Source organism: Amblyomma americanum, chromosome 4 (assembly GCF_052857255.1).
Source record: "Amblyomma americanum isolate KBUSLIRL-KWMA chromosome 4, ASM5285725v1, whole genome shotgun sequence".
NCBI classification, from domain to species: domain Eukaryota; kingdom Metazoa; phylum Arthropoda; class Arachnida; order Ixodida; family Ixodidae; genus Amblyomma; species Amblyomma americanum.
In genome coordinates, this window is record NC_135500.1 from 79,287,711 (window position 1) to 79,308,924 (window position 21,214).

The following is a 21,214-nucleotide window of genomic DNA, read 5'->3' on the forward strand; positions in this document are numbered from 1 at the left end:
GTGGCCTACGTATCGTGTTCGGCTGGAGGCTTACTTCGAAGCCCATAGCATAGCGGAACCAACGAAAAAGCGAGCGCTGCTCATAGCTTCGCTCACAGACAGTGCGGTGCGAGTGGTGCAGGGGCGGTGTCATCCAAAACAAGTGAATGAGCTGAGTTACCAAGAAGTCGTCCAGCATTTGGAAGACCACTATGCTCCGCAAGTTAACGAGATCGCTGCAAGTTATGCTTTCTTCAGGCGCTCGCAAAAAGACGGGTAGTCTGCCCAGGACTTCATTGCGGAAATTAGGCGGCTAGCGGAGAAGTGCAACTTCGGAACGTCACTGGAGCGCATGTTACGGGACAGAATTGTGTGCGGTGTGCAAGATGAAGACGTCCGGCGACACTTACTGACTCAACGGAAGCTTACACTAGAAGAGGCGGAAGACTTTGTTGTCTCGGCACAGAAAGCCTCCCAGAACGCCAAAAGCATGCACTCTTCAGAGCCAGGAGAGGTACATTTTGCCCGTCAAAAGAGTCGTTCATCGAAGCCGCGCCCAAGGCTGGAGAAGTGCGATACATGTGGCAGGTGTGGTGGCGAGTCGCACACCGAGGCGGAATGCAAACACCTTCACGCGGTGTGCTACCGGTGCGGCAAACGAGGACATCTGCGCCGAATGTGCCAGTCCAGCACAAGTTTCCTTCGGCACGCATCGCACCCGGGAGGCCAACGACGCCAGGGCTCCTACGCAATGGCAGCAGCAGGGGACACGAGCTCGGACGACAGCGAAGCCCTGTACACTATTGCAGCGGTTCTCCACCAAGAAGCCAGCATCCGCAAGGTTCGGCCAATTTACAAGGACATTAATTGGAATAACGTCCCTCTTACTATGCTGGTGGACACAGGATCACCCGTGAGTGTCATCTCCGTAGCGACGTTCCGGAAGTACGAGGCGCTGTGGCCGCCGTTGCGCAAATCACAGCTTAAGCTATCCTGCCTCTTGGGCGAACTTCCAGTTGTCGGACAGCTCAGTATGACGGCTACATGCGACGGGAAAGGCATTCCGGGTACGGTCGTAGTGGTCGACAGCGTCGGACCATCTTTGTGCGGCAGAGACACAATCAAGGCATTCAACGAGGCTGGGGTGGCAATGCTGTCGCGTGTGGTCGCGAGTGTGCAACCAGTCGAGATAAAAGCTGACAGCACGGAACTGCAAGAGCTGCTCAACGAATATGCTGACGTGTTTGCTCCAGGACTCGGCGTATGCAAGGGACCACCGGTCACATTGCAGCTGAAAGAGAATGCGTGTCCAAAGTTTTTTAAGGCCCGTACGGTTCCCTACGCTTTGAGGGACAAGATGTCTGAAGCGCTGGACCAACTGGTTGCGCAAGATGTCCTGGCGCCTGTGAAAACCGCCGAATGGGCAACACCAGTGGTACCCGTTTTAAAGGGCGATGGGTCTCTCCGAGTGTGCGGAGACTTTCGTATGACAGTGAATGCAGCCACAGTGATGGAACAGTACCCGTTGCCTCGAGTGGACGACATTTTTGCTAAGCTGAATGGCGGAGAAGTATTTACGACGTTGGACTTAAGCCAAGCCTACAACCAGCTACCTTTAGACGCGGATGCCAAAAAGATAGCAGTGCTGAACACTCAGAAAGGCCTCTTCTGTTTCAACCGATTACCTTTTGGCATAAGTTCTGCTCCAGCTATATTCCAGAGGCGGATGGACGCGCTGCTGGGCGATATTCCAGGAGTTCAGGTGTACCTGGTTGATATTATCATCGCTGAAAAAAAGGACGATGTATCAAGGCTGAAGAGGGTGCTGCAACGCCTGCGGGAGTACTGTCTCCGACTGCACAAGGATAAGTGCAAATTCCGGCAAGACGAAGTCACTTTTCTCGGCCATCGGATCGACGCTAAGGGTCTGCGACCAAAGGACGATAACATCAAGGCTGTTATCGAAGCCCCAGAACCTACTTCAGTGAGTGAGCTGAAAGCTTTTCTCGGACTTGTAAATTATTACGGCAAGTTCTTGCCCAATCTGGCCACTGTGCTGGCTCCGCTGTACGCCCTCCTAGCTAAAGGAGCCAAGTGGGAGTGGAACAAGGAACAAGAAAAAGCTGTTCAGAAAGTTAAGCAGGCAATTGTGGCTTCCAAGTTCCTTGCTCATTACGACCCGGATAAGCCACTGCGGCTTGAGTGCGATGCGTCATCAGTAGGCATTGGGGCCGTTTTGTCCCACCGTGTGAACGGTGTTGACTACCCCATCGGATTCCGGTCCAGGACACTCACAAAGGCAGAGCGTAACTACTCTCAGTTAGAAAAAGAAGCACTAGCACTGGTGTTCGGCGTCGCACGGTTCAAGGACTACTTGTATGGACATCGGTTCGTGTTAGTAACCGACCACAAGCCTCTTACTGGTTTATTCAATCCAGGCAAACCAATACCACCGATGGCGGCTGCGAGAATCCAGCGCTGGGCCTTGTTCCTTGGCAACTACAGCTACACATTGCAGTACCGCAAGGGCAGCGAGAATTCCAATGCAGACGCCCTCAGTCGCTTGCCATTGCCGGTTACGGAGCCGCGGGATGTCGCTCCCGACGAGTACGTTTTGTATGCCCAGTGTCTTGAGGAAACGGCGGTCGGCGCCCGGGAGGTTGAACAAATGACAAACCGAGACGCCACTCTTCAACAGGTCAAAAGGTGGATTGCCGACGGAAGGCCTCCGTATCTACCGCAGGATCTTGAGCATCTCCGGGCGTACTTCAACAGAAGAACAGAGCTAACCGTGAGCCACAATTTGGTGTACTGGGGACATCGCAATGTTCTACCTATGGCGGCGGCAAAGCGTTTGTTGGGGCTGCTCCATGAGACGCACCCTGGTATGACGTCCATGAAAAGCACGGCGAGAACGCTGTTTTGGTACCCGGGTCTGGATTCTGACATAGAGCGACTGGTGAAATCATGCTCTATTTGTGCACAGGCCGCTGCGATGCCACCGGCACAGATACCTTTGGCGTGGCCAGCAACCGGGGAAAGATGGAGCAGACTACACGCAGATTTCGCAGGCCCAATGGACGGACATATGGTATTGGTCGTCGTAGACTCTGAAACAAAATGGATAGAAGCAATTCCAATGAAAATTGCCACATCGCAAACAACGGTGGACGCACTACGGTCAATATTTGCACGCTTCGGCCTTCCAAAAACCTTCGTTTCAGATAACGGTCCACAATTTGTGGGCGCCGTTTTTCGCGAGTTTCTGGCACGAAACAACGTAAAACAACTCACAACAGCCCCTTATCACCCACAATCGAATGGTTTAGCCGAAAGAGCTGTGCGCACGCTCAAGGAAGGGCTAAAGAAAAACCCTGGAAAAGACCTGGAAATGCGTATAGCTCGGTTTTTGTTCCGATATCGCCGAACGCCTGTTAAGCATCGCAAGTCGCCCGCGGAACACTTATTCGGCTACCAGATAAGAACAAAGATGGATTGCATCACGCCCGGTGAGAAGTCGGCAGAAAGCCAGCGAAGAGTAGGTGCGACTAAATTGGATGTGGGAGAACCGGTCTGGATGCGCAGTTTCGGAGCAGGTCGCAGGTGGATTCCAGGAGTAGTGCATGGTCAACAGGGCTCCAGGATGGTCTCCGTTGACTCGGAGCAAGGTCTTCAGCGGCGGCACTTGGACCAACTGAGACGTCGGACTGAATCAGAAGACAGAGCCCCTGGAGAAGTTGGCAAGCGGGAACCTGCGGACGACGCTCCGACCACGTCGCAAGATAGCCCAGAAGCATCCGGGACGGAAACTGGCCCGCCTGGTTTGCGAAGATCAACCAGACAGCGACGGCCACCTGTACGCTTTCCTCTTTAACGGGGGAGAGATGATGCGTCGTCGGCAAACCTTGGCTTGACCACGTGATCACAACGTCACCTCACCGGCGGGCTATAAAAGGGGCTGCCTGAATAAATCGTTCCTTCTTGTTGTGTCATTCCTGCGTGATGCTATATTGCACCACAATAATCTGCAATATAGCTATATAGCAAGCTACGCTAGTGGCGCATTGGCGGGAAGGTCCGCGTAGCTACGACAAATGCCCCTCGACGAAGAGACGCGTCTCTGCTGAAGGCGTTCGTCGCCCGTGTGACCCAGATAGGGACGACATTGCGCAAATGCACTCGCCACGGGCAGAATCCGCCTGGCGGACCGAATCGTCGGTGGTTCAGTGGTAGAATACTCGCCTGCCACGCGGGTCGCCCGGGTTCGATTCCCGGCCGACGCATTCTTTACTGTTTTTCTTTTTAAAAACGTCAAGCGCAGCTTTCAACAACACGCTTACCAAACACAAGGCAACAGCGACGGCACGCAAGCCGTTTAATGTCCCGATACGGCACGTGGGCTGTGAGGAAGCCGTGTTAGAGAACTGCCCATTTATTTCGATCACCTGGGGCTCCTTAACGTCCAGGTAACATCAGAACGTTACAGCAAGGTTGATTTTTTCATTTGGGCACAAGTTAATAAATTGTTTGTAATTTAGTTTACTGCTAACGCTTGTGCAACATTATGTATTAAAGTTAATATATTTTTATTTTCATTCATTCAAATACCTACATATCACCCTTTTACCTAAATAACGCCATTATTGAAGGATGTGACATGAGCCGTATTGGTAAGTGGGCAATAATGAAAGCTATGTAACAAAACTAAAGCGGCGCATGCAAGCTATGGCAGGCATGATCTAACAGATTAATTGCGAAGGACTACTAGTTGAGGCAGAGCTTTACTGTAAGAATAATGGGGAAAGTTCGAGAACTATATGTTTGTAATGTTGATTTATAGTTATGCCTCAAAGATTGCAACGATATTTAGAACCCAGAATAAAAAAATGCTAATTTCAGCGATGAAGTAATGCTTATAATAAACAGGGAACATATTTGTTCATAATTAGAATTAATTAACATTTGTAAACGAAGGTTAGCAATATGTTTACTTTTAACTTAATATATAGTGTTTCTGATAGAACATACAGCTATTAGTAGGGCTTTTTGGTTTCTATTGTTTGAAAATTGTGCGGAACTTTTTAGGTGCTTACATAGGAAAGAAAGTATATATTTTTTTAGTGTCCAATATTGCCGTTGGCGAAAGCTGTACTGACTTTTTTCGGAGATTTAATAGGATAATCATGTGAGCTAAAAATTCAGAATCTATTTAAACACCTTTATCAATTTGTTTAGCAGTAATGAACTTGCAAATATGAAGACTTGGAGCTGAGGTTGTACAACGGCTTGCTATCTTTATTAAAACAGTAAGGCGGAAAATGCAACAGGCGGCAGACAAAAACGCAAGCGGAAGTTAACGTCCAAGAACTAGGTTGACATGTTGGGTTGTTGAGCTGGGTTGGGCGAAAAGGCCTTGCAGCAGATGGTCTGCGTGGTGATGGCGGCGACGAATCGGCAGCTCAGTCGTCGCCTGAACATGATACTTTCTTTGGCCTATGCACGGCTTCGTTCCAATGTGCTACGTGCATTTGATGAACCTACTTAACCGAGTAACTCCTCTAGGTCGGCCACGTTAGCTAACAAACCATGATTTAGCAGGCAGAAAAGAGGTGGTTGTTCTATGTCTGCAGATGCGCGGAAGCTAGCGGAACAATACCTCACATCGCACAAATGCGCTGCTTATCCAACAATGCCACTGATGCATGACACCCATAGCTTTCTGACTTCGTTTATTCCCAATTTCGACTGAGCTAACCCTTACTAAACGCTGAGCTACCTATGCCTCGCATGCCAAGAATGCTAATATTTCGGTTAAAACCGAATTTCAAGATCTGAATACGGCGTTGTTTCGTCGTCTTTTTCTCCTGCTGAAATCGAGTCAAGCGTTCGGTAATATCTGCAGTGCGGCGACTTTGTATAGCACTCGAGCGTTTCTCCATTTCACCTTCTGCGAAAGGCGGTCGCCTTTGTCGGGATTTGTTTCCGTCGCCTTGGGTTCAGCTGTGCAAAATGTTGTTCTTTTATGGCTGTGATTACGAGACATCTATCATATGTTATCCTTACAAGAGCCTGATGGAAGTTGTCGTTGCTGTTGTTGTCCTCGCCGAGTTAATGGCGGGTACCCACTGTGGCCGATTGGCCGAGACACTGGCGGCGGCTGACTGACAGGTGGTGAAAATTGTTTTTCAAACTGGGAAAAACAATGAGAATTAAGGAATGCAGACTTGTGTGATTTAAATAGAGAACAAATTGGAATCTGTGAGGTTGGTGACTTAGAATGGAAACGGGTCTATTCGTGCAATGTTTTTGATTACAGATGAATTTTAAACATGAGTAGACAGAAGATAGAATTCAGAAAGGTGTTATGGTGGCAGCCGTTTCGTGTCTAAAAGGAAACTTAGAATGGCGGAGAGCTCATTCTTGTTGCTGTAGAAACGGGTATTCTAGCAGGCATCTCCGTAAAGAGGCGAGGCTGCGGAAGAACAACATTAAATGGTCGATCGTTTCGAGTTTGATGCTCATACTGCTTTTTTCTTTCATTCTTTTGTGAAGACCTTCTTACCTGCGGCTAGACCGTGCACTGCGGGCATACATACTGTTGTGTATCAGACGGACGCCAGGCTGGAACTGAACAAACGTTTATTGAGACAGTGCCTTTTTATAGGCCGATGAACATGTGATCTGCCGACGACTGCTTGCGTGGCTGATAAGCGATACATGAAAATGCAGTTTAAAACATGCGCTATCAGTATACCACACTCCTTTCTCCTAAGATTTGCACAATCCAAAACGGACTAGCTAGCCATTAATGCCATAACGCAGGACAGGCCGTCGAACACGCGTTGATCTTCGCGGCTCGACCGGTACTTGGGTGGCTTGGCCTGGACTCGCCCCAGGGGTTGCTTCTGGGCTAGCAGACAGCGGCTGTGGCTGCCTAGCTGTAGGAGGAAGCCTGACGTGGTAGTCCTCACTTGTGACTGGGTCAACTACGAGCCGCGTCCAGGCGCTCCTCAACTGGTTGCGGTGCCTGTGATGACGCTCGCCGTTGTTTAGCTGTACCACGTACGACACCGGACCTCTGACTGCCACAACACTGGCAGCCTTCCACCTTGGACCTGGGCAAAAGCTTTTAGCGTAGACCGCGTCACCGACACGAAACCTCTTAGTCTCCGGTCGTTGTAACTCAGGCGCGTGTTGCCGGTCCGGATGGAGTCTATCTAACGCTGACCTCAGTCTTCGTCCGAACATTAACTCTGCTGGCGATTTTCCCGTGACCGAATGTGGCGTCGTGTGTTGCTTAAACAGAAACCGGGAAATCTTGCACTGTGTCGAACCTTCCTGCTGCTTCTTCAATGCTTCTTTAACTTCTCTTACCATCCTCTCCGCCCTACCATTGCTGGCTGGATGATAAGGTGCAGTGAAAATTGCACGCACGCCATTACACTTCAAAAACATTTGCAACTCTGTGCTAGTGAAAGCTGTGCCGTTATCTGAAACGATAACGTCCGGTACACCATGTGTCGCAAACATCTTCCTTAAGCTGTTGACGACAGCCGTAGCTTTCATGGATGGCACGATTTCGACTTCAGCCCAATTGCTGTACGCGTCTACCACGACTAAGAAAACGTCTCCTTTGACTGGGCCAGCGAAATCAATGTGCAGTCGACTCCAAGGCTGATCTGGCTTGATCCAAAAATGCACTGGAGCCTTGGCATCACTTTGCCGGTTATTCTGGCACGGATGACAGTGCCGAACAAACTCCTCAATTTCGTGGTCCATCTTCGGCCACCACATGAGCCCTCTAGCTGATGCTTTCATGGCACTCATCCCTGGATGATTTGCATGCAGGAGTTGCAGCACATTCTCTCTTGCTGCGGTTGGAATTATGACGCGATTCCCCCACAGTATGCAATCACGATGCAATGACAACTCCGACCGTCTCACCTCATAAGGCGCAAACTTGCTGTCCACTTGTGTTGACGGCCAGCCACTGAGTAGCCATTCCTTTACCCGGGATAGAACCGAGTCCTTTTTGATCAGCGCAGCAATGTCCGCCGCTTGCAGCGGTGCGCAGTCGACCGCTTCCAACAAGAGCACGTCCCCAGGCGGTCTTGGCTCGTCCTCGTCTCCCGGGGCTGGTAGACGACTGAGTGCACCGGCGTTGGAGTTGTCTTGGCCTCGTCTGTACTCAAGGTGGTAGTTATACGCAGACAACAGTAAAATCCAACGCAGCATTCTGGGCGACACAACTTCGGGCACCCGCTTGTCCGTGTTAAACAGGCCGAGTAACGGCTTGTGGTCTGTTATCACTGTAAATTCTCGCCCAGCTAGGTACTGGTGGAACTTTTTTACGCCAAAGACCACAGCCAAACCCTCTCTATCAATCTGAGCATAGTTGCGTTCACTGACGCCAAGAGTGCGAGAAGCATAAGCTATGGGCTGCTCCTTCCCGTCATCCGCACGATGGGCTAGCACTGCCCCCACCCCCACAGGCGATGCGTCGCAGCACAAAATTAAAGGACGCTTGCAATCGTAGGGCACAAGTACGGCGTCTGAGCTGAGAAAATTTTTCAGTCTCTCAAAAGCCCGCTGATGCTCACCTGTCCACTTCCATTCGTGGTCACGGTCTAGCAGTCGATAAAGCGGTTCGGCCGCTTCCGTCCTGCCCTTGAGGAAACTGCTGTAGAAATTCAGCAATCCCAAAAAGGCTTGCAGCTCCTTTTTGCTTGCGGGCGCAGGCGCTTGCTGGATGGCGTCCGTCTTGCTTCGGCTGGGATGTACTCCTGAGTCATCAATCCTGTGTCCCAAGAATTCGAAGCTCGTCTGGTTAAATTCACACTTGTCCTTGTTTACTCGTAGCTGTGCCTTCTGCAGACGCGATAGCACAGTCTCTAATCTCTCGGCGTGCTCTTCGGCGTTACATCCAGAAATTAATATGTCATCCAGATAAGCTTTCACTCCGGGAACGCCCGCTAACAGCGTGTCGATGACTCGTTGAAAAACCCAAGGTGCGACCGAAATGCCAAACGGCAGCCGCTTAACCTTGTACAGTCCCTTTATCGTGTTAACTGTGAGCACCTCAGCCGTCTCGTCGTCTAGCTTAAGCTGCTGATAAGCTTGGGCTAGATCCAACTTGGTAAAAAGCTTGCTTGAACTTAGAGCTGTGAGCATTTCCGCTGTAGTGGGCAAGGGGTATCCACTGCTCTTAATAGCTTTGTTTACGGTACTGCGATAGTCGCCGCAAAGACGTAAAGTTCCATCTTTTTTTCTTACCACTACCAGTGGTGTTGCCCAGTTGGAGTAGCTGACGGGCTCCCATACACCTTGTTGCACCAAGCGGTCCACTTCGTTGGCCACGTCGTCCTTGAGGGCCAATGGAACTGGTCGACTTTTGAGGAACACCGGTTGGGCGTCATCTGTCAGTTCGATGTGAACTGGCGGTCCGTTGAAGCCAGGAAGGTCTCTGCGAAACACCTCGGGAAATCGCGAAGGCACGTCCTCCACGTTTACTTGCTGTATACCCCGCAAGCCAATACCTAACGGGTTAAACCAGTTTCTCCCAATCAGGCTGTTGCCTTGCTTCTGTACTACGAGCAAAGGTAGCTTTGCCTTCCTGCCTTTGAATTCCACCAAGACACTTGCTTGACCCAGCACGGGTAACGCCTCCTTTGACCAGGTTACGATAGTTGTTCCAGAATCTTGCAGTGGTATTTTACCGTGATTCCTTTCCACAACCCTGAACGTATCTTCACTCACAATTGAGCACGATGCGCCAGAATCAACCTCCATCGGAACTTCTTGCCCCTCAATCGTTACTTGAACCATGAACTTCTGTTCTTGCTCATTCACTTCGCACAGGGAAAACAACGCACTCATTTCGTACACGCCCTTGCTCTTATCTCCTTTCTTCTTTTGCTCATACGCTGTCTTCCGAGCAGTTCTACTGTCGTCTTTCGACCGACAAGCCTTAGCTATATGTCCAACCCTTTTGCAGTTGAAGCATGTCGCCTTTCTAAAACGGCACAAATGTGGAGCGTGCTTACCGTTGCACCGGTAACAGCTGGACCCCTCCGCTGGGGTGTCTTGCTTCGCACGGGTTGCTTGTACCATTTCCTGGCAGTCCGTCTCGTATCGACCGTGTTTGCGTATGTCTCGCTGTTGCTTAGCGGTTGCTTCTGCAGTTGTGGCCAAGTCATACGCAACCTTAAACGTAAGGCTGTGTTCTGCGAGAAGTCGCTGTTGAACCCCTTCGTTCCGGAGTCCGCATACGAAACGATCCCGCATCATGACGTCCAACGGGAGTTGGGCGCTGCCAAAACCGCAGTCTTCGGCTAGCTTCCGAAGCGCCGTGACGTAGTCCGCAACCGATTCCTCGGCAGCCTGGTTTTGCCTGTAGAACAAAAACCTTGCATACAGCTCCGAAGGCTTTGGATGCAGGTGCTTGCGAACGGCAGTCTTGATTTCTTCGTAGGTTGCTGCTGTCGGTCTTTCTGGCTTCACCAAAGTTACGATGAGCCCGTACACTTCTTCGCCGCAGCTGCTCAACAGGACTGCTCTTTTCTGCTCTTCTTTCGTTATCTGGTTCGCTTCGCAGAACATTTCCAGGCGCTCGACGTATTCGTCCCATGACGCGTTCGTGCCGAGACGATACTCGCCGATCCTGCCGACGGCCATCGCCGTCGCTGCCTCGTCGCCAACTGTTGTGTATCAGACGGACGCCAGGCTGGAACTGAACAAACGTTTATTGAGACAGTGCCTTTTTAGAGGCCGATGAACATGTGATCTGCCGACGACTGCTTGCGTGGCTGATAAGCGATACATGAAAATGCAGTTTAAAACATGCGCTATCAGTATACCACACATACTTTTTCCAGTTTTTCATTATTGGGTGGGGAGGAGGAACGGCTTTTTATAAACTTTTCTTTTATTTAACATTTGTTGCATTCTTAAAAATGAGGGAGGCTATTTAGCCTACTATAGGTCTTTGTGCGTATGAGCTCGTTATGCAGTTTGAGAACTGATAAATCTGCGCTTGAGTTTATGCACCAGGAAACAGCAACACAAGTTCTCTTAAAGTGTGCAACAACGAATCGCCGACGTTTAGCGAAAAACTTGCACTCTGCAGCTGCGGCGAACTATCATCGGCTCATATAGGCCTGTCACAACGGAGCCATTATTCTTTGACCGTTAAGACTACCAACAAAGCATCCGCGTTGCCCCCAATACACAACACAATACTCTACGGCTTATATACCAAGCTATGCTGTAGTGGCGTGTTGGGCTTAGTTCCGCTTTGCTATGACAGGACAGTTTTGTGTAGGAAAAGAGGCGGCGCGTCTGTGCTGAAGGCGCTCGCCGCTTGCGTGACCTAAATAGGGATAGGATTACGCAAATGCACTCGCCACGTGCGGAAGCCGCCTTGCAGAAAGCACTGTTGGCGTCGGTGGTTCAGTGGCCGGAAGCAGACTGCGTGACGGACGCGGGATCATGAGCTCCGGCGGAGCGGCGATTGCTGGCCGCGGAAACAGGCTTGTTGCCGACGCAGATAAGGACTACGAGATTGTTCTGCCTACTCTGCCAACAGGACGTGTTGTGTTTAACACGGTGTTTCTGCATGGTGACGTGCGAGCGAGGCCCTACCGGGTGGAAGATTTTCGGGACGCCCTCGCCAACGCTGGTGCGCTCCCCGACGTCGTGGCGTTGGAGGCGTATCAGATTAATCATGTGTGGGCGGTGACGTTCAGCAGTGCTGAAGCCACGAAAAAGCTTGCTGCATTGAAGGAGCTACAAGTGAAAGGACGCCGGTGCATCAATTTCGACCCGGAGGATCAGCAGGTTAAGCTGCGCCTGCATTCGATGCTGCACGGTGTGGCTGACGAAGACATCAGGACTGCTTTCGCGGCGTTCGGAAACGTGACGGAGGTGACGCGGGAGCGTTGGCGCGTCCAAGGGATGAAGGAGAAAGGCTCAACCACCGGGACCGTGCTACTCAAGTTGAAGCCTGGAATGAAGGTGGATGATTTGCCACACCAGTTGCGAGTAGCCGGTGAGCTGGCCCTCGTGGTTGTGCCTGGGCGACCGATGCAGTGCTTGCGTTGTCACGGCACGGGCCACGTTCGCCGAGATTGCAAGGTTCCCAGGTGTTCCCAGTGCAGGCGCTATGGACACACGGACGCGGACTGCGTCCGTACCTACGCGTCGGCTACCGGTCTCGGAAAGGCGAACGACACCGTGGAACTCATGGACGTCGCCGAGGCGGAGGAAGCAGCGACTGGCACGGACGAGGCGGGAAGCCGCCTTCGACGCTTGCCACGTGTGTGAGCTCCGAGGATAGCACCAAGGCGGCTGACGAACCAGCGAGCCAACCGCCGACGGTAGACTGCCCCCGCTTTGCTAACGAGACGTCAGCGAACGGGGTCTGCCCAACAGAGCCTGAGGACTTCGAGGCAAAAGAGCCGAGCGAAAACATCCACGAGACGAGCGGCGCCCGTGCAATTAGCGTCACGCCCCCCGTCACCACACTGGCGAAGCGTCCCCACGACCAGACCAGCCCCGAAGGGGACAAGGTGGTAGCGCCCGGCGTCGAGGAACCCCCTACAAAGACGGCTCAATCCCGGCGTCCGAAGTTACGGCCGCGCCCGAACCTTTCGGATGACAAGCGTAAACTTCCGCTTGCGTTTTTGTCTGCCGCCTGTTGCATTTTTTTGTCTTACTGTTTTAATAACGATAGCAAGCCGTTGTACAAGCTGAGTTCTAAGCCTTCATATTTGCACGTTCATTACTCCTAAACAAATTGATAAAATCATTTAAATACATTCTAAGTGACTTTTTAACGCATATGTTTATCCAATTATGACTGAAAAAAGTCAGTACAGCTTTCGCCAACGGCAATATTGGGCAATAAAAAAAGATATACTTTCTTTCCTATATAAGCACCTAAAAAAGTCCGCAGAATTTTCAAAGAATAGAAAACAAAAAGTCCTACTAATAAATGTATGTGCTATCGAAAATACTATCTTAAAGTAAAAAGTAAATATATTGCTAACCTTGGTTTCCAAATGATAATTAATTTCAATAATGAACAAATATGTTCCCTATTTATTATAAACATTACTTAATCGGTGAAACTAACATTGTTTTAATGCTGTGTTCTAACTTTCGTTGTAATATTTGAGGCATAACTATAAAACAACATTACAAACATATTTCGAGAATTGTTGTCGCGAACTTTCCGCGTTATTCTTACAGCAAAGCTCTTCCTCAACTGGTAGTGCTTTGAAGTTAATCTGTTAAATCATGCTTGCCATAGATTGCATCCACAGCCCCTTTATTTGGTTACAAAACTTTCATTATTGCCCACTTATCAATATGGCTCATGGCACATCGTTCAATAATGGCGTTATGTAGGTACCAGGGCGATATTTAGGTATTTTGAATGAATAAAAAATAAAAATAACTTTAATACATAATGTTGCAGAAGCGATGGCAATAAAGGAAATTTTGAGAAATCTATTAACTTTTGACGAAATGAAGGAATCAACCTTGCTGTAACGTTCTGATGTTACCGGGAAGTTAAGGAACCCAAGGTGATCTAAATAAATGGGGAGTTCTCTACCACGCCCTCTTCACAGCCCACGTGCCGCATCGTGACATTAAACGGCTTGCGTGCCGTCGCTGTTGCGTTGTGCTTGGTAAGCGTGTTGTTGAAAGCTGCGCTTGACGTTTTTAAATAGGAAAACAATAAAGAGTGCGTCGGCCGGGAATCGAACCCGGGCCACCCGCGTGGCAGGCGAGTATTCTACCACTGAACCACCGACGCCGACGATGCCGTCCTCAAGGCCGATTCTGCACGTGGCGAGTGCATTTGTGCAATCTCGTCCCTGGCTATCTAGTTCACACGGCCGGCGAACGCCTTCAGTAGACACATGTGTGCTTGTCGACGGGCAACTGTCGTAGCAAAGCAGACCCTCTGGCCAATGCGCCGCTAGCGTGGCTTGTTATATATGTCGCAGAGTATTATGCTGCGCTCGGCATGAGAGAAAATGAGCTACCAACGCGGTTGTTTTGTTTCGAGTGTCAACAGCCGCACAATAACAGTGTCATTGAACTGATCCAGGTCCATACGGGCAGATGTTCATTCGCCGTCGCTGCATAGTGAAGTTTTTCGCTAAATGTCGACGTTCTGTTTTGCACAATTTAAGGGAACGAGTGCTTCTTTATCCTTCACATCAAGGGTAAATTCCTTGCTCCACAAACAGTATAAGAAGGTCGTATGCACTAAGACTAATAGCAGGACAAATGGCCTCCTTCTTCACGATGCAACAAAAGCTGTTTAAAAAGTGAAAGTTTATAGAAGGGTCCTATCCCAAAAATAAGAAACGGGATAAAGCATATTTGCTCTCAGTGCGCTTTCTAGCCGCAGGAAGGAAGGTCTTCACAAAAAAAAAACTGAAGAAAAAAGCAATGTGAACACTGAACCTTCGCCAGGCTATAGTAAGGGCAAAATACGGTAGATTTCTCGTAAATCACGAACATAAAAGAACAACATTTGGCACAATTTGTATTTCCCGGCCGGGGTGGGCATCTTTCGATGGAGGTGAAATGAAAAAACACCTGTGTGCTATACCATCTCACCGCACTCCTGATATTACCCAACATTTGAGTAATCCTTTAAAATTAGTATGTATAAGGTCGAGTAATTTTGCATGTTACATTAGAGAAGTTACGTTAAGGTTAAACACGAAATCGAAAATAACGTTACACGTAGAATTCGGACTTCTGTTTTTCACCCGCAAAAAAAAAAGATTAAAAAGCGACGAATTAAGTTTGCTAAATTACATTTTAACCGAAAAATGTCACCAGTCTTGTCATGCAATGTATAGATAGCTGGTGGTTAAATAACTGTTACTCTCCGCTAGAATTGACAGTGAACAAAGTCGGGAAGCCAAAGGCACCATGTGACAGCGGCATTGTTGGATATGCAGCGCAGTTTCGCGAATTGAGCTATTACTCAGCTAGCTTCCACGCATCTGGAGACCGGGAAGAACCACTATCTGCCTGCTAGATATATTATGATTGTTCACTCTCGCGAACCGCTTAGAGGAGCTACTCGGCTCAGTAGAATTATCAGTTGCCTGTCGGACATGACAAAAAATCGTCTATGGGAGTCACCACGTTCTGGCTATAACGACGACTGAGCGGCTGTTTTATGGCGGCCACCAACACGCAGACCACGTGTTGCAAGGCCCTCTCGCTCAACCCAGCCACACAACCCAACTGTAACTCGTCAACCGAGTTCTTGGATATCAACTTCGATTTGAGTTTTTGGCTTCCAGCAGTTTTGTTTTCTTTGACCAACTTTTGTTAATATCCGAATGAGAACCTGGGTATTCAGCATGGTATGATATGGCAGGGGAGTGCCGGTCTTATGCAGTTCTCTCAATATCCCTCAACATAAAAGTATATAGCAATTATATCTTACCGGTACTCACCTATGGGGCGGAAACGTGGAGGATGTCGAAACGGGTACAGCTCAAGTTGAGGACAATGCAGCAGGCGATGTAAATGAAAATGATATGTTTAATATTAAGAGGCAGGAAGAGAGTGGTGTGGGTGAGAGAACAAACGCGAGTTAATGACATTCTAGTTGCAATCAAGAAGAATAAATGAGTTTGCACAGGGCATTTAGTGCGAAGGCAAGATGACCGCTGGTCATTAAGTGTAACGGAGTAGATCCCAAGAGAAGGCAATCGCAGCAGGGGGCAGCATGAAATTAGGTGGACGGATGAGATTAAGAAGTTAGCAGGGATAGGGTGGCCGCAGCTGGCAACGTACAGGGTTAGTTGAAGAGATTTGGGAGAGGCCTTTACCCTGCCGTGGGCGTAGTCAGGCTGATGATATGATGACTTTCCTAATAGCGATAGCAATTCCTTCTGTAAGCTCAGCTCCTAGTATTAAAATTTGCACGTTTATTACTCCTAAACAATTTGACAAAAACACCGAGAAAGACTCTAAGTGACTTTTTCCCGCACAGGATTGCCTCACTGAAGTACTAAAAAAGACTACATCTCTCGTTGAAAGCAATAGTTACCAATAAAAAACATATAAAAAACGCATATAGTCTGCGGAATTTGAGAAAATAAAAACCGAAAAGTCCAACACCGTAGTTATGTTGGCTATCGGAAACATTATTTTGCTGGTCATAACCTTGGTTTGCAAATGTTATTAAGCTCAGTTGTATTCCTTAAAGGCCTCCATTCAACTTGGTGTTACATAATGATTGGAATTACAGTTGAGTTCTGGACAACAAACGGCGATGATTATGTATCATTGAAGATGATCAGTTACACAATATTTAAAAGCAGAATGATGAGGCGATGACGACGATGTCATTGGGTAAGCCGTTTCCGTCTGTAGCTGCTCGAAAAAAGAGAGAAGCAGAAAACGTAGCAGTATGCGATGGCGTGCGCGCAACTTGAAGTCGATGACGATTTGCGCTTAAGTTGATGCACAAAGAAGCGGCAACACAAGTTATCTTAAATTGAGCAACCACGAATCGCCGTCGTTTAGCGAAAAACTTGCACTCTTCCCCTGCGGCGAACGAACATGGGCTCATATAGGCCAGTCACAACGGAACCATCATTGTGTGACCGTTGAGAATACCAACAAAGCATCCGCGTTGCCCCCATTACAAAACACAAAACAATATGGCTTATATACCAAAGCTATGCTATATTGGCGTGTTGGGCTTAGTGTCCGCTTTGCTATGACAGTTGTGTAGAAAAAGAGGCGGCGCGTCTCTGCTGATGGCGTTCGTTGCCCGTGTGACCCAGATAAGGAAGGCATTGTGTAAATGTACTCGCCATGTGTAGAATTAGCCAAGTGGACTGCAGCGTCGGCGTCGGCGGTTCAGTCATTCTGCTTCCGGCAGCCGAGCTGATCGGATCGCAGTATTGTGGGCTCCAGCGGAGCAGCGACAGTGGCCTTCGATGGCCACGGAAACAGGATTGATGACTGCGAAGATAAGGAGTACCAGAGAATTTTGCCGACACTGCCGACAGGACATGTTGTTTTCAACACAGTTTTTCTTCACGGAGACGTGCGAGCGAGGCCGTTTCGCGTCGAGGATTTCCGCAACGCCCTGGCCGAGACCGGTACGCTCCCCGACGTGGTCGCGTTGGGGGCGTACCAAATCAACCATGTGTGGGAGGTTACCCTGCGGAGCACAGAGGCAGGAAAGAAGTTGCTCGCCTTCAATGAGCTGCAAGTTAAGAGACGCCGCTGCCTCATGTGAAGACCCCCATAATGCGCAGGTCCACACGGGACGGAGAGGCAAAGAGACACCGTATGGCTCAGTTTAAACAAACAGGTATATTCAATAATTACACATGATTAAGATTATACATCAGAGGCTGGGGCGTCCGAGCTTACGTGCCGACGACTTCATGGGGGCGATGGAGTGGCTCCGGAGTTGGGCTCGAGCGGTTGCTGGCAGAAGCTGCACGCCGTCGGGCTTCGGCGCTGAAGGCCCTCTTGGCGAACGATGTCGTCCTGAGCGTGTATGCAGTAGAATTTCAATAGTCGTCCGTTTCTTCGAGGATGGTTCACAAACCCTTCCTCTAGTGTCGTTCGGCTTGGAAGATGAACAGGAGGCGAGCTTGTAGATGATGACAGCAGAGCATAATTTTACAACATACATATACAGAGAGTTAAACTGGAAAAAGCAGAACTGAATTTACAAAAGAACAAACTTTGCACTACTTTACTCATCGACCGGGCAGGTTAGTGCCTAAGTAGCATCACATTACATGCTAAGCATGGAGCCCCAGCTCAGACTGCACTGCATCCGTTTACATGCGCTTTTAAGCACTTGATTAACAAAGGACTAAGGGCGGTCATTTCCAGTGGCCCGCCCAAAGCATCAATTCTCCAATCCAAAATAACATGCGAGATGGGGACCACCCCTTGGGTTGGGCTTAGCCTCGAACCCAGAGTCTGTTAACAATAAAAACTAAATAAACAACAAAAACGCCACCACTCTCTCTCAAGTGAGAGTATACACAGGCTCTCTCTTCGGAGCTAATTCACTAGCGCCCGTCTTTCCACCTTCTTGGCGAGTACTGCCTGTCCGCCATGACAGGTGTCCGTCACGGCCCTTCTGGGAATGCGCTTTTGTTCACGAGGCACGGCGGGAAGCTGTGGGTGCCTTCCCGGCGATAGCCCGCGTCGAAAGGGGAAGGAGGGAAAGAATGTTGTCTTCGCGGTAGCGCATAGCGTCGGCTGTGGTACGGCGCGCTCTGGCCCGCTGACAGCTCCCTTGTCCTGGAATGTGCCCGGAAATTGGGGAGGATAAAGCCTGTTTCCCCGCGGCGGCGGCGGCGGGTCCGGTTGTTCTGGTCGTCTCTCAAAGAGCATGGCTGGGTAATTGATGATGCCGCTGTCACGGCGGCGGGTCCCTTCGTCTACGCCGCGCCGTCGAACGTGGATCCTCGTAGCACACACAAAGAAATACCTGGGTTTCCGTCTACGCCGCGCCATCGAACAATGTACCTCGTAGCACACAAGGAATGTCACACTCGCTCACCCTCCAGAAGAATGTTCTCCGAACATTTGAGTCCCTGCAGCTCCCCTTGTCTTTCTGAATCGCCTCGCACAGTGCGTCCGACAAAACACTTTTCGCTGCACTCAACACCACTGCACAACACCATATGCCTCCGCTGTCATAACTGGCGTCTCCAGGGGCAGCACTGATCTTCTTTTACAGATAAACATGAAACTCAGCACCCAAGCCTCTCCTTTCTAGTCCAAACTGGACGAAATAAATTTACCACAGTTACAAAGGAGCTCCCACTTCTAGCACGATCACGGCACAGACAAAAATATAGATAACGAAAGGAAGTAGGGCAGGTTCTGCATGCGCTCCGCATGCTCTCCTGTGAAGGTGTTACTTAATGACAGAAAGGTTTAACTACCAACTCCGATAACTTAACACATAAGCACATAGCAATGTTATGAGCTGCGGCATTACACAATTCTAACCAGTTCACAACTCCGCTCTGTTTACGCCATTAGTCCGACTTAGCTTTCCGATTTCGCAGCGGATATCGGCCTTCATGAGTCATACTAAGTAAGTCTGTGCCCCTTTGTCTGCTTTGGGACTCGCGAGGGCTCGTGGCAGGAGCCTCTCCTGGCGTTATCTGCGCGGCAACCTCGCGCGCTTCTTCTTCTAGCAATGCATGAAGTAAATCCGGTGGCATTCCGGCCGTCACCTCGGGCGCCTGCCGAACAAATGCAGGAGAGGGCGTTTCTTGCGAACTACCTGCGCGCTCCGCTTCACTTCTGTCCCCATCAAAATCCGCGCTTTCCCTTTCCTCATTTCGTGAATACTGAATCGGTGCCGACTTGAGGCGATTTGCGTGTATCCTTATCAAACGCCGGTTCACGTCTCGGACTCTGAAGTTTACCGGAGAAAGCTTCTCGACAACCTCGCACGGTCCTCTCCACTTCGTCTGGAACTTACGAGCTAGCCCAATCTGCCTTTGGCAGTTTTCAATGTACACGCTGTCCCCCACATCAAACGGCGCGTCTCTAGCACTGCGATCGTGCACCTGCTTCCTGCGCTTCGCCGCTTTCTTTAAGGACTCCTTTGCGATGTCCCTCGCCACTTGCAAGCGCGATTCTAGCTCAACCTTATAGTCGTCCAGTGAAGTGTATGGGACACGACGGGGGCCCTCTGGCACTTCACTAGACTGGTCCGGGTCTCGGCCGTAGAGAAGAAAGAATGGCGATTCGCCCGTGCTCTCGTGTGCTGCGGAATTGTAGGCAAACATTGCATACGGGAGCCACAAGTCCCAGTCCCGCTGGTCGCGTGAAACAAAATGCGACAGGAACCCGGCCACGGTTTGGTTCAGTCGCTCCACCGCGCCGTTGCAAGCCGGATGGTACGGTGTTGTCTGCTTCTTAGCGATCTTAAGCAGCTCGCAAACTCTCCTCATTAGCTGCGACACGAAGTTCGTTCCCCGATCTGTCAAGAGTTGCCTCGGGGGTCCATGTCGGAGCACGATCTGTTCGACAAATGCTCTTGCAACCGTGTCTGCCTTCTGATCTGGGAGTGCTACCGCTTCCGCGTATATTGAAAGGTGATCGACAAATACTAAAATGTACTTGTTTCCGGAAGTGGTCGTGGGCAATGGGCCCATTATGTCCATACCTGTCCGCTCGAAGGGAGCCGAAACCTCAGGGAACGGCTGAATTGGAGCTGGTCTTCGTCCCTTGGGTGTTTTTCTTTCGAGACAGGAATGACACTTCGCACAGTAGTCTCTAACATCCTGTCGCATGCCACTCCAAAAGTACAAACGCTCCACACGCCTGCGTGTCTTCGCTACGCCAAAATGACCGGCGCATGGCGCATCGTGAAACGCGCGAAGAACCCTTTCTGTCCACGACCGAGGTATGACGACTCTCTCCCAAGCGGTTTTATCTGGTCTCCCTTTCCTGGTTGGCCTCGTGCGCCGACACAGGGTGCCGTCTTTGCCAATGAAATAACCTAGCTGTTCGGGGTGAGACGGTGCGTCCTCTAAGCTTTCGATTATTCGCTTCAGGTCCGGATCTTTGCACTGCTCTGTGCGTAATTCGGCGGGGTCGACTACGGAGACAAACTCATCTATAGCTGCCACGGCAGCTGTGCGGCTGAGTGCATCAGCATTCAGATGCGTCTTTCCTGACTTGTGCTCAACTTCAAAGCAGTATTCCTGCAGGTGTAGATTCCATCTAGCGAGTCGCGAGCTAGGGTCCCTGACACTCATCACCCATTTCAGAGGATGGCAGTCTGTGACTAGCTTGAATTTGCGGCCGTAAAGGTAGCATCTGAAGTGCTTTACTGCCCAGACAACGGCGAGGCACTCCCTTTCCGTAGCTCCGTACTTTTGCTCTGTGGGGCTCAGCTGTCGGCTAGCAAAAGCAACGGGATGTTCTTTGCCCTCGATAACCTGAAATAGCACGGCACCCACTGCGAACTTTGACGCATCTGTGGCCATAACGAAGGGCAAATTAAAATCCGGGCGGCGCAAAAGCGGTGCACTCATTAGCTTCCTTTTCAGGGCCCCAAAAGCATTCTCCGCGTTTTCGTCCCAGCGAAAGGCGACATTTTTGGCTGTTAAGGCGGTGAGCGGCTTAGCGAGCTTGGCGAACTCCTCTATGTGCCTTCGGTAGTAACCGATCAGGCCGAGAAATTGCC

General features: G+C 50.0%; 1 protein-coding gene and 2 non-coding genes across 3 annotated transcripts; 2 read left to right on the top strand and 1 right to left on the bottom strand.

The window, feature by feature from the left end:
* Positions 1 to 4,191: 4,191 nt before the first annotated feature.
* On the top strand, positions 4,192 to 4,262 carry TRNAG-GCC (transfer RNA glycine (anticodon GCC)). Its single transcript has one exon. It is a non-coding gene; the product is annotated as a tRNA-Gly (tRNA).
* Positions 4,263 to 11,372: 7,110 nt separating this feature from the next.
* On the top strand, positions 11,373 to 13,388 carry LOC144130198 (uncharacterized). Its single transcript, XM_077664186.1, has one exon. It carries the CDS (start codon positions 11,467 to 11,469, stop codon positions 12,298 to 12,300), a length of 834 nt encoding a protein of 277 aa, XP_077520312.1. The 5' UTR covers positions 11,373 to 11,466; the 3' UTR covers positions 12,301 to 13,388.
* Positions 13,389 to 13,727: 339 nt separating this feature from the next.
* On the bottom strand, positions 13,728 to 13,798 carry TRNAG-GCC (transfer RNA glycine (anticodon GCC)). Its single transcript has one exon. It is a non-coding gene; the product is annotated as a tRNA-Gly (tRNA).
* Between the last annotated feature and the right edge of the window lie 7,416 nt (positions 13,799 to 21,214).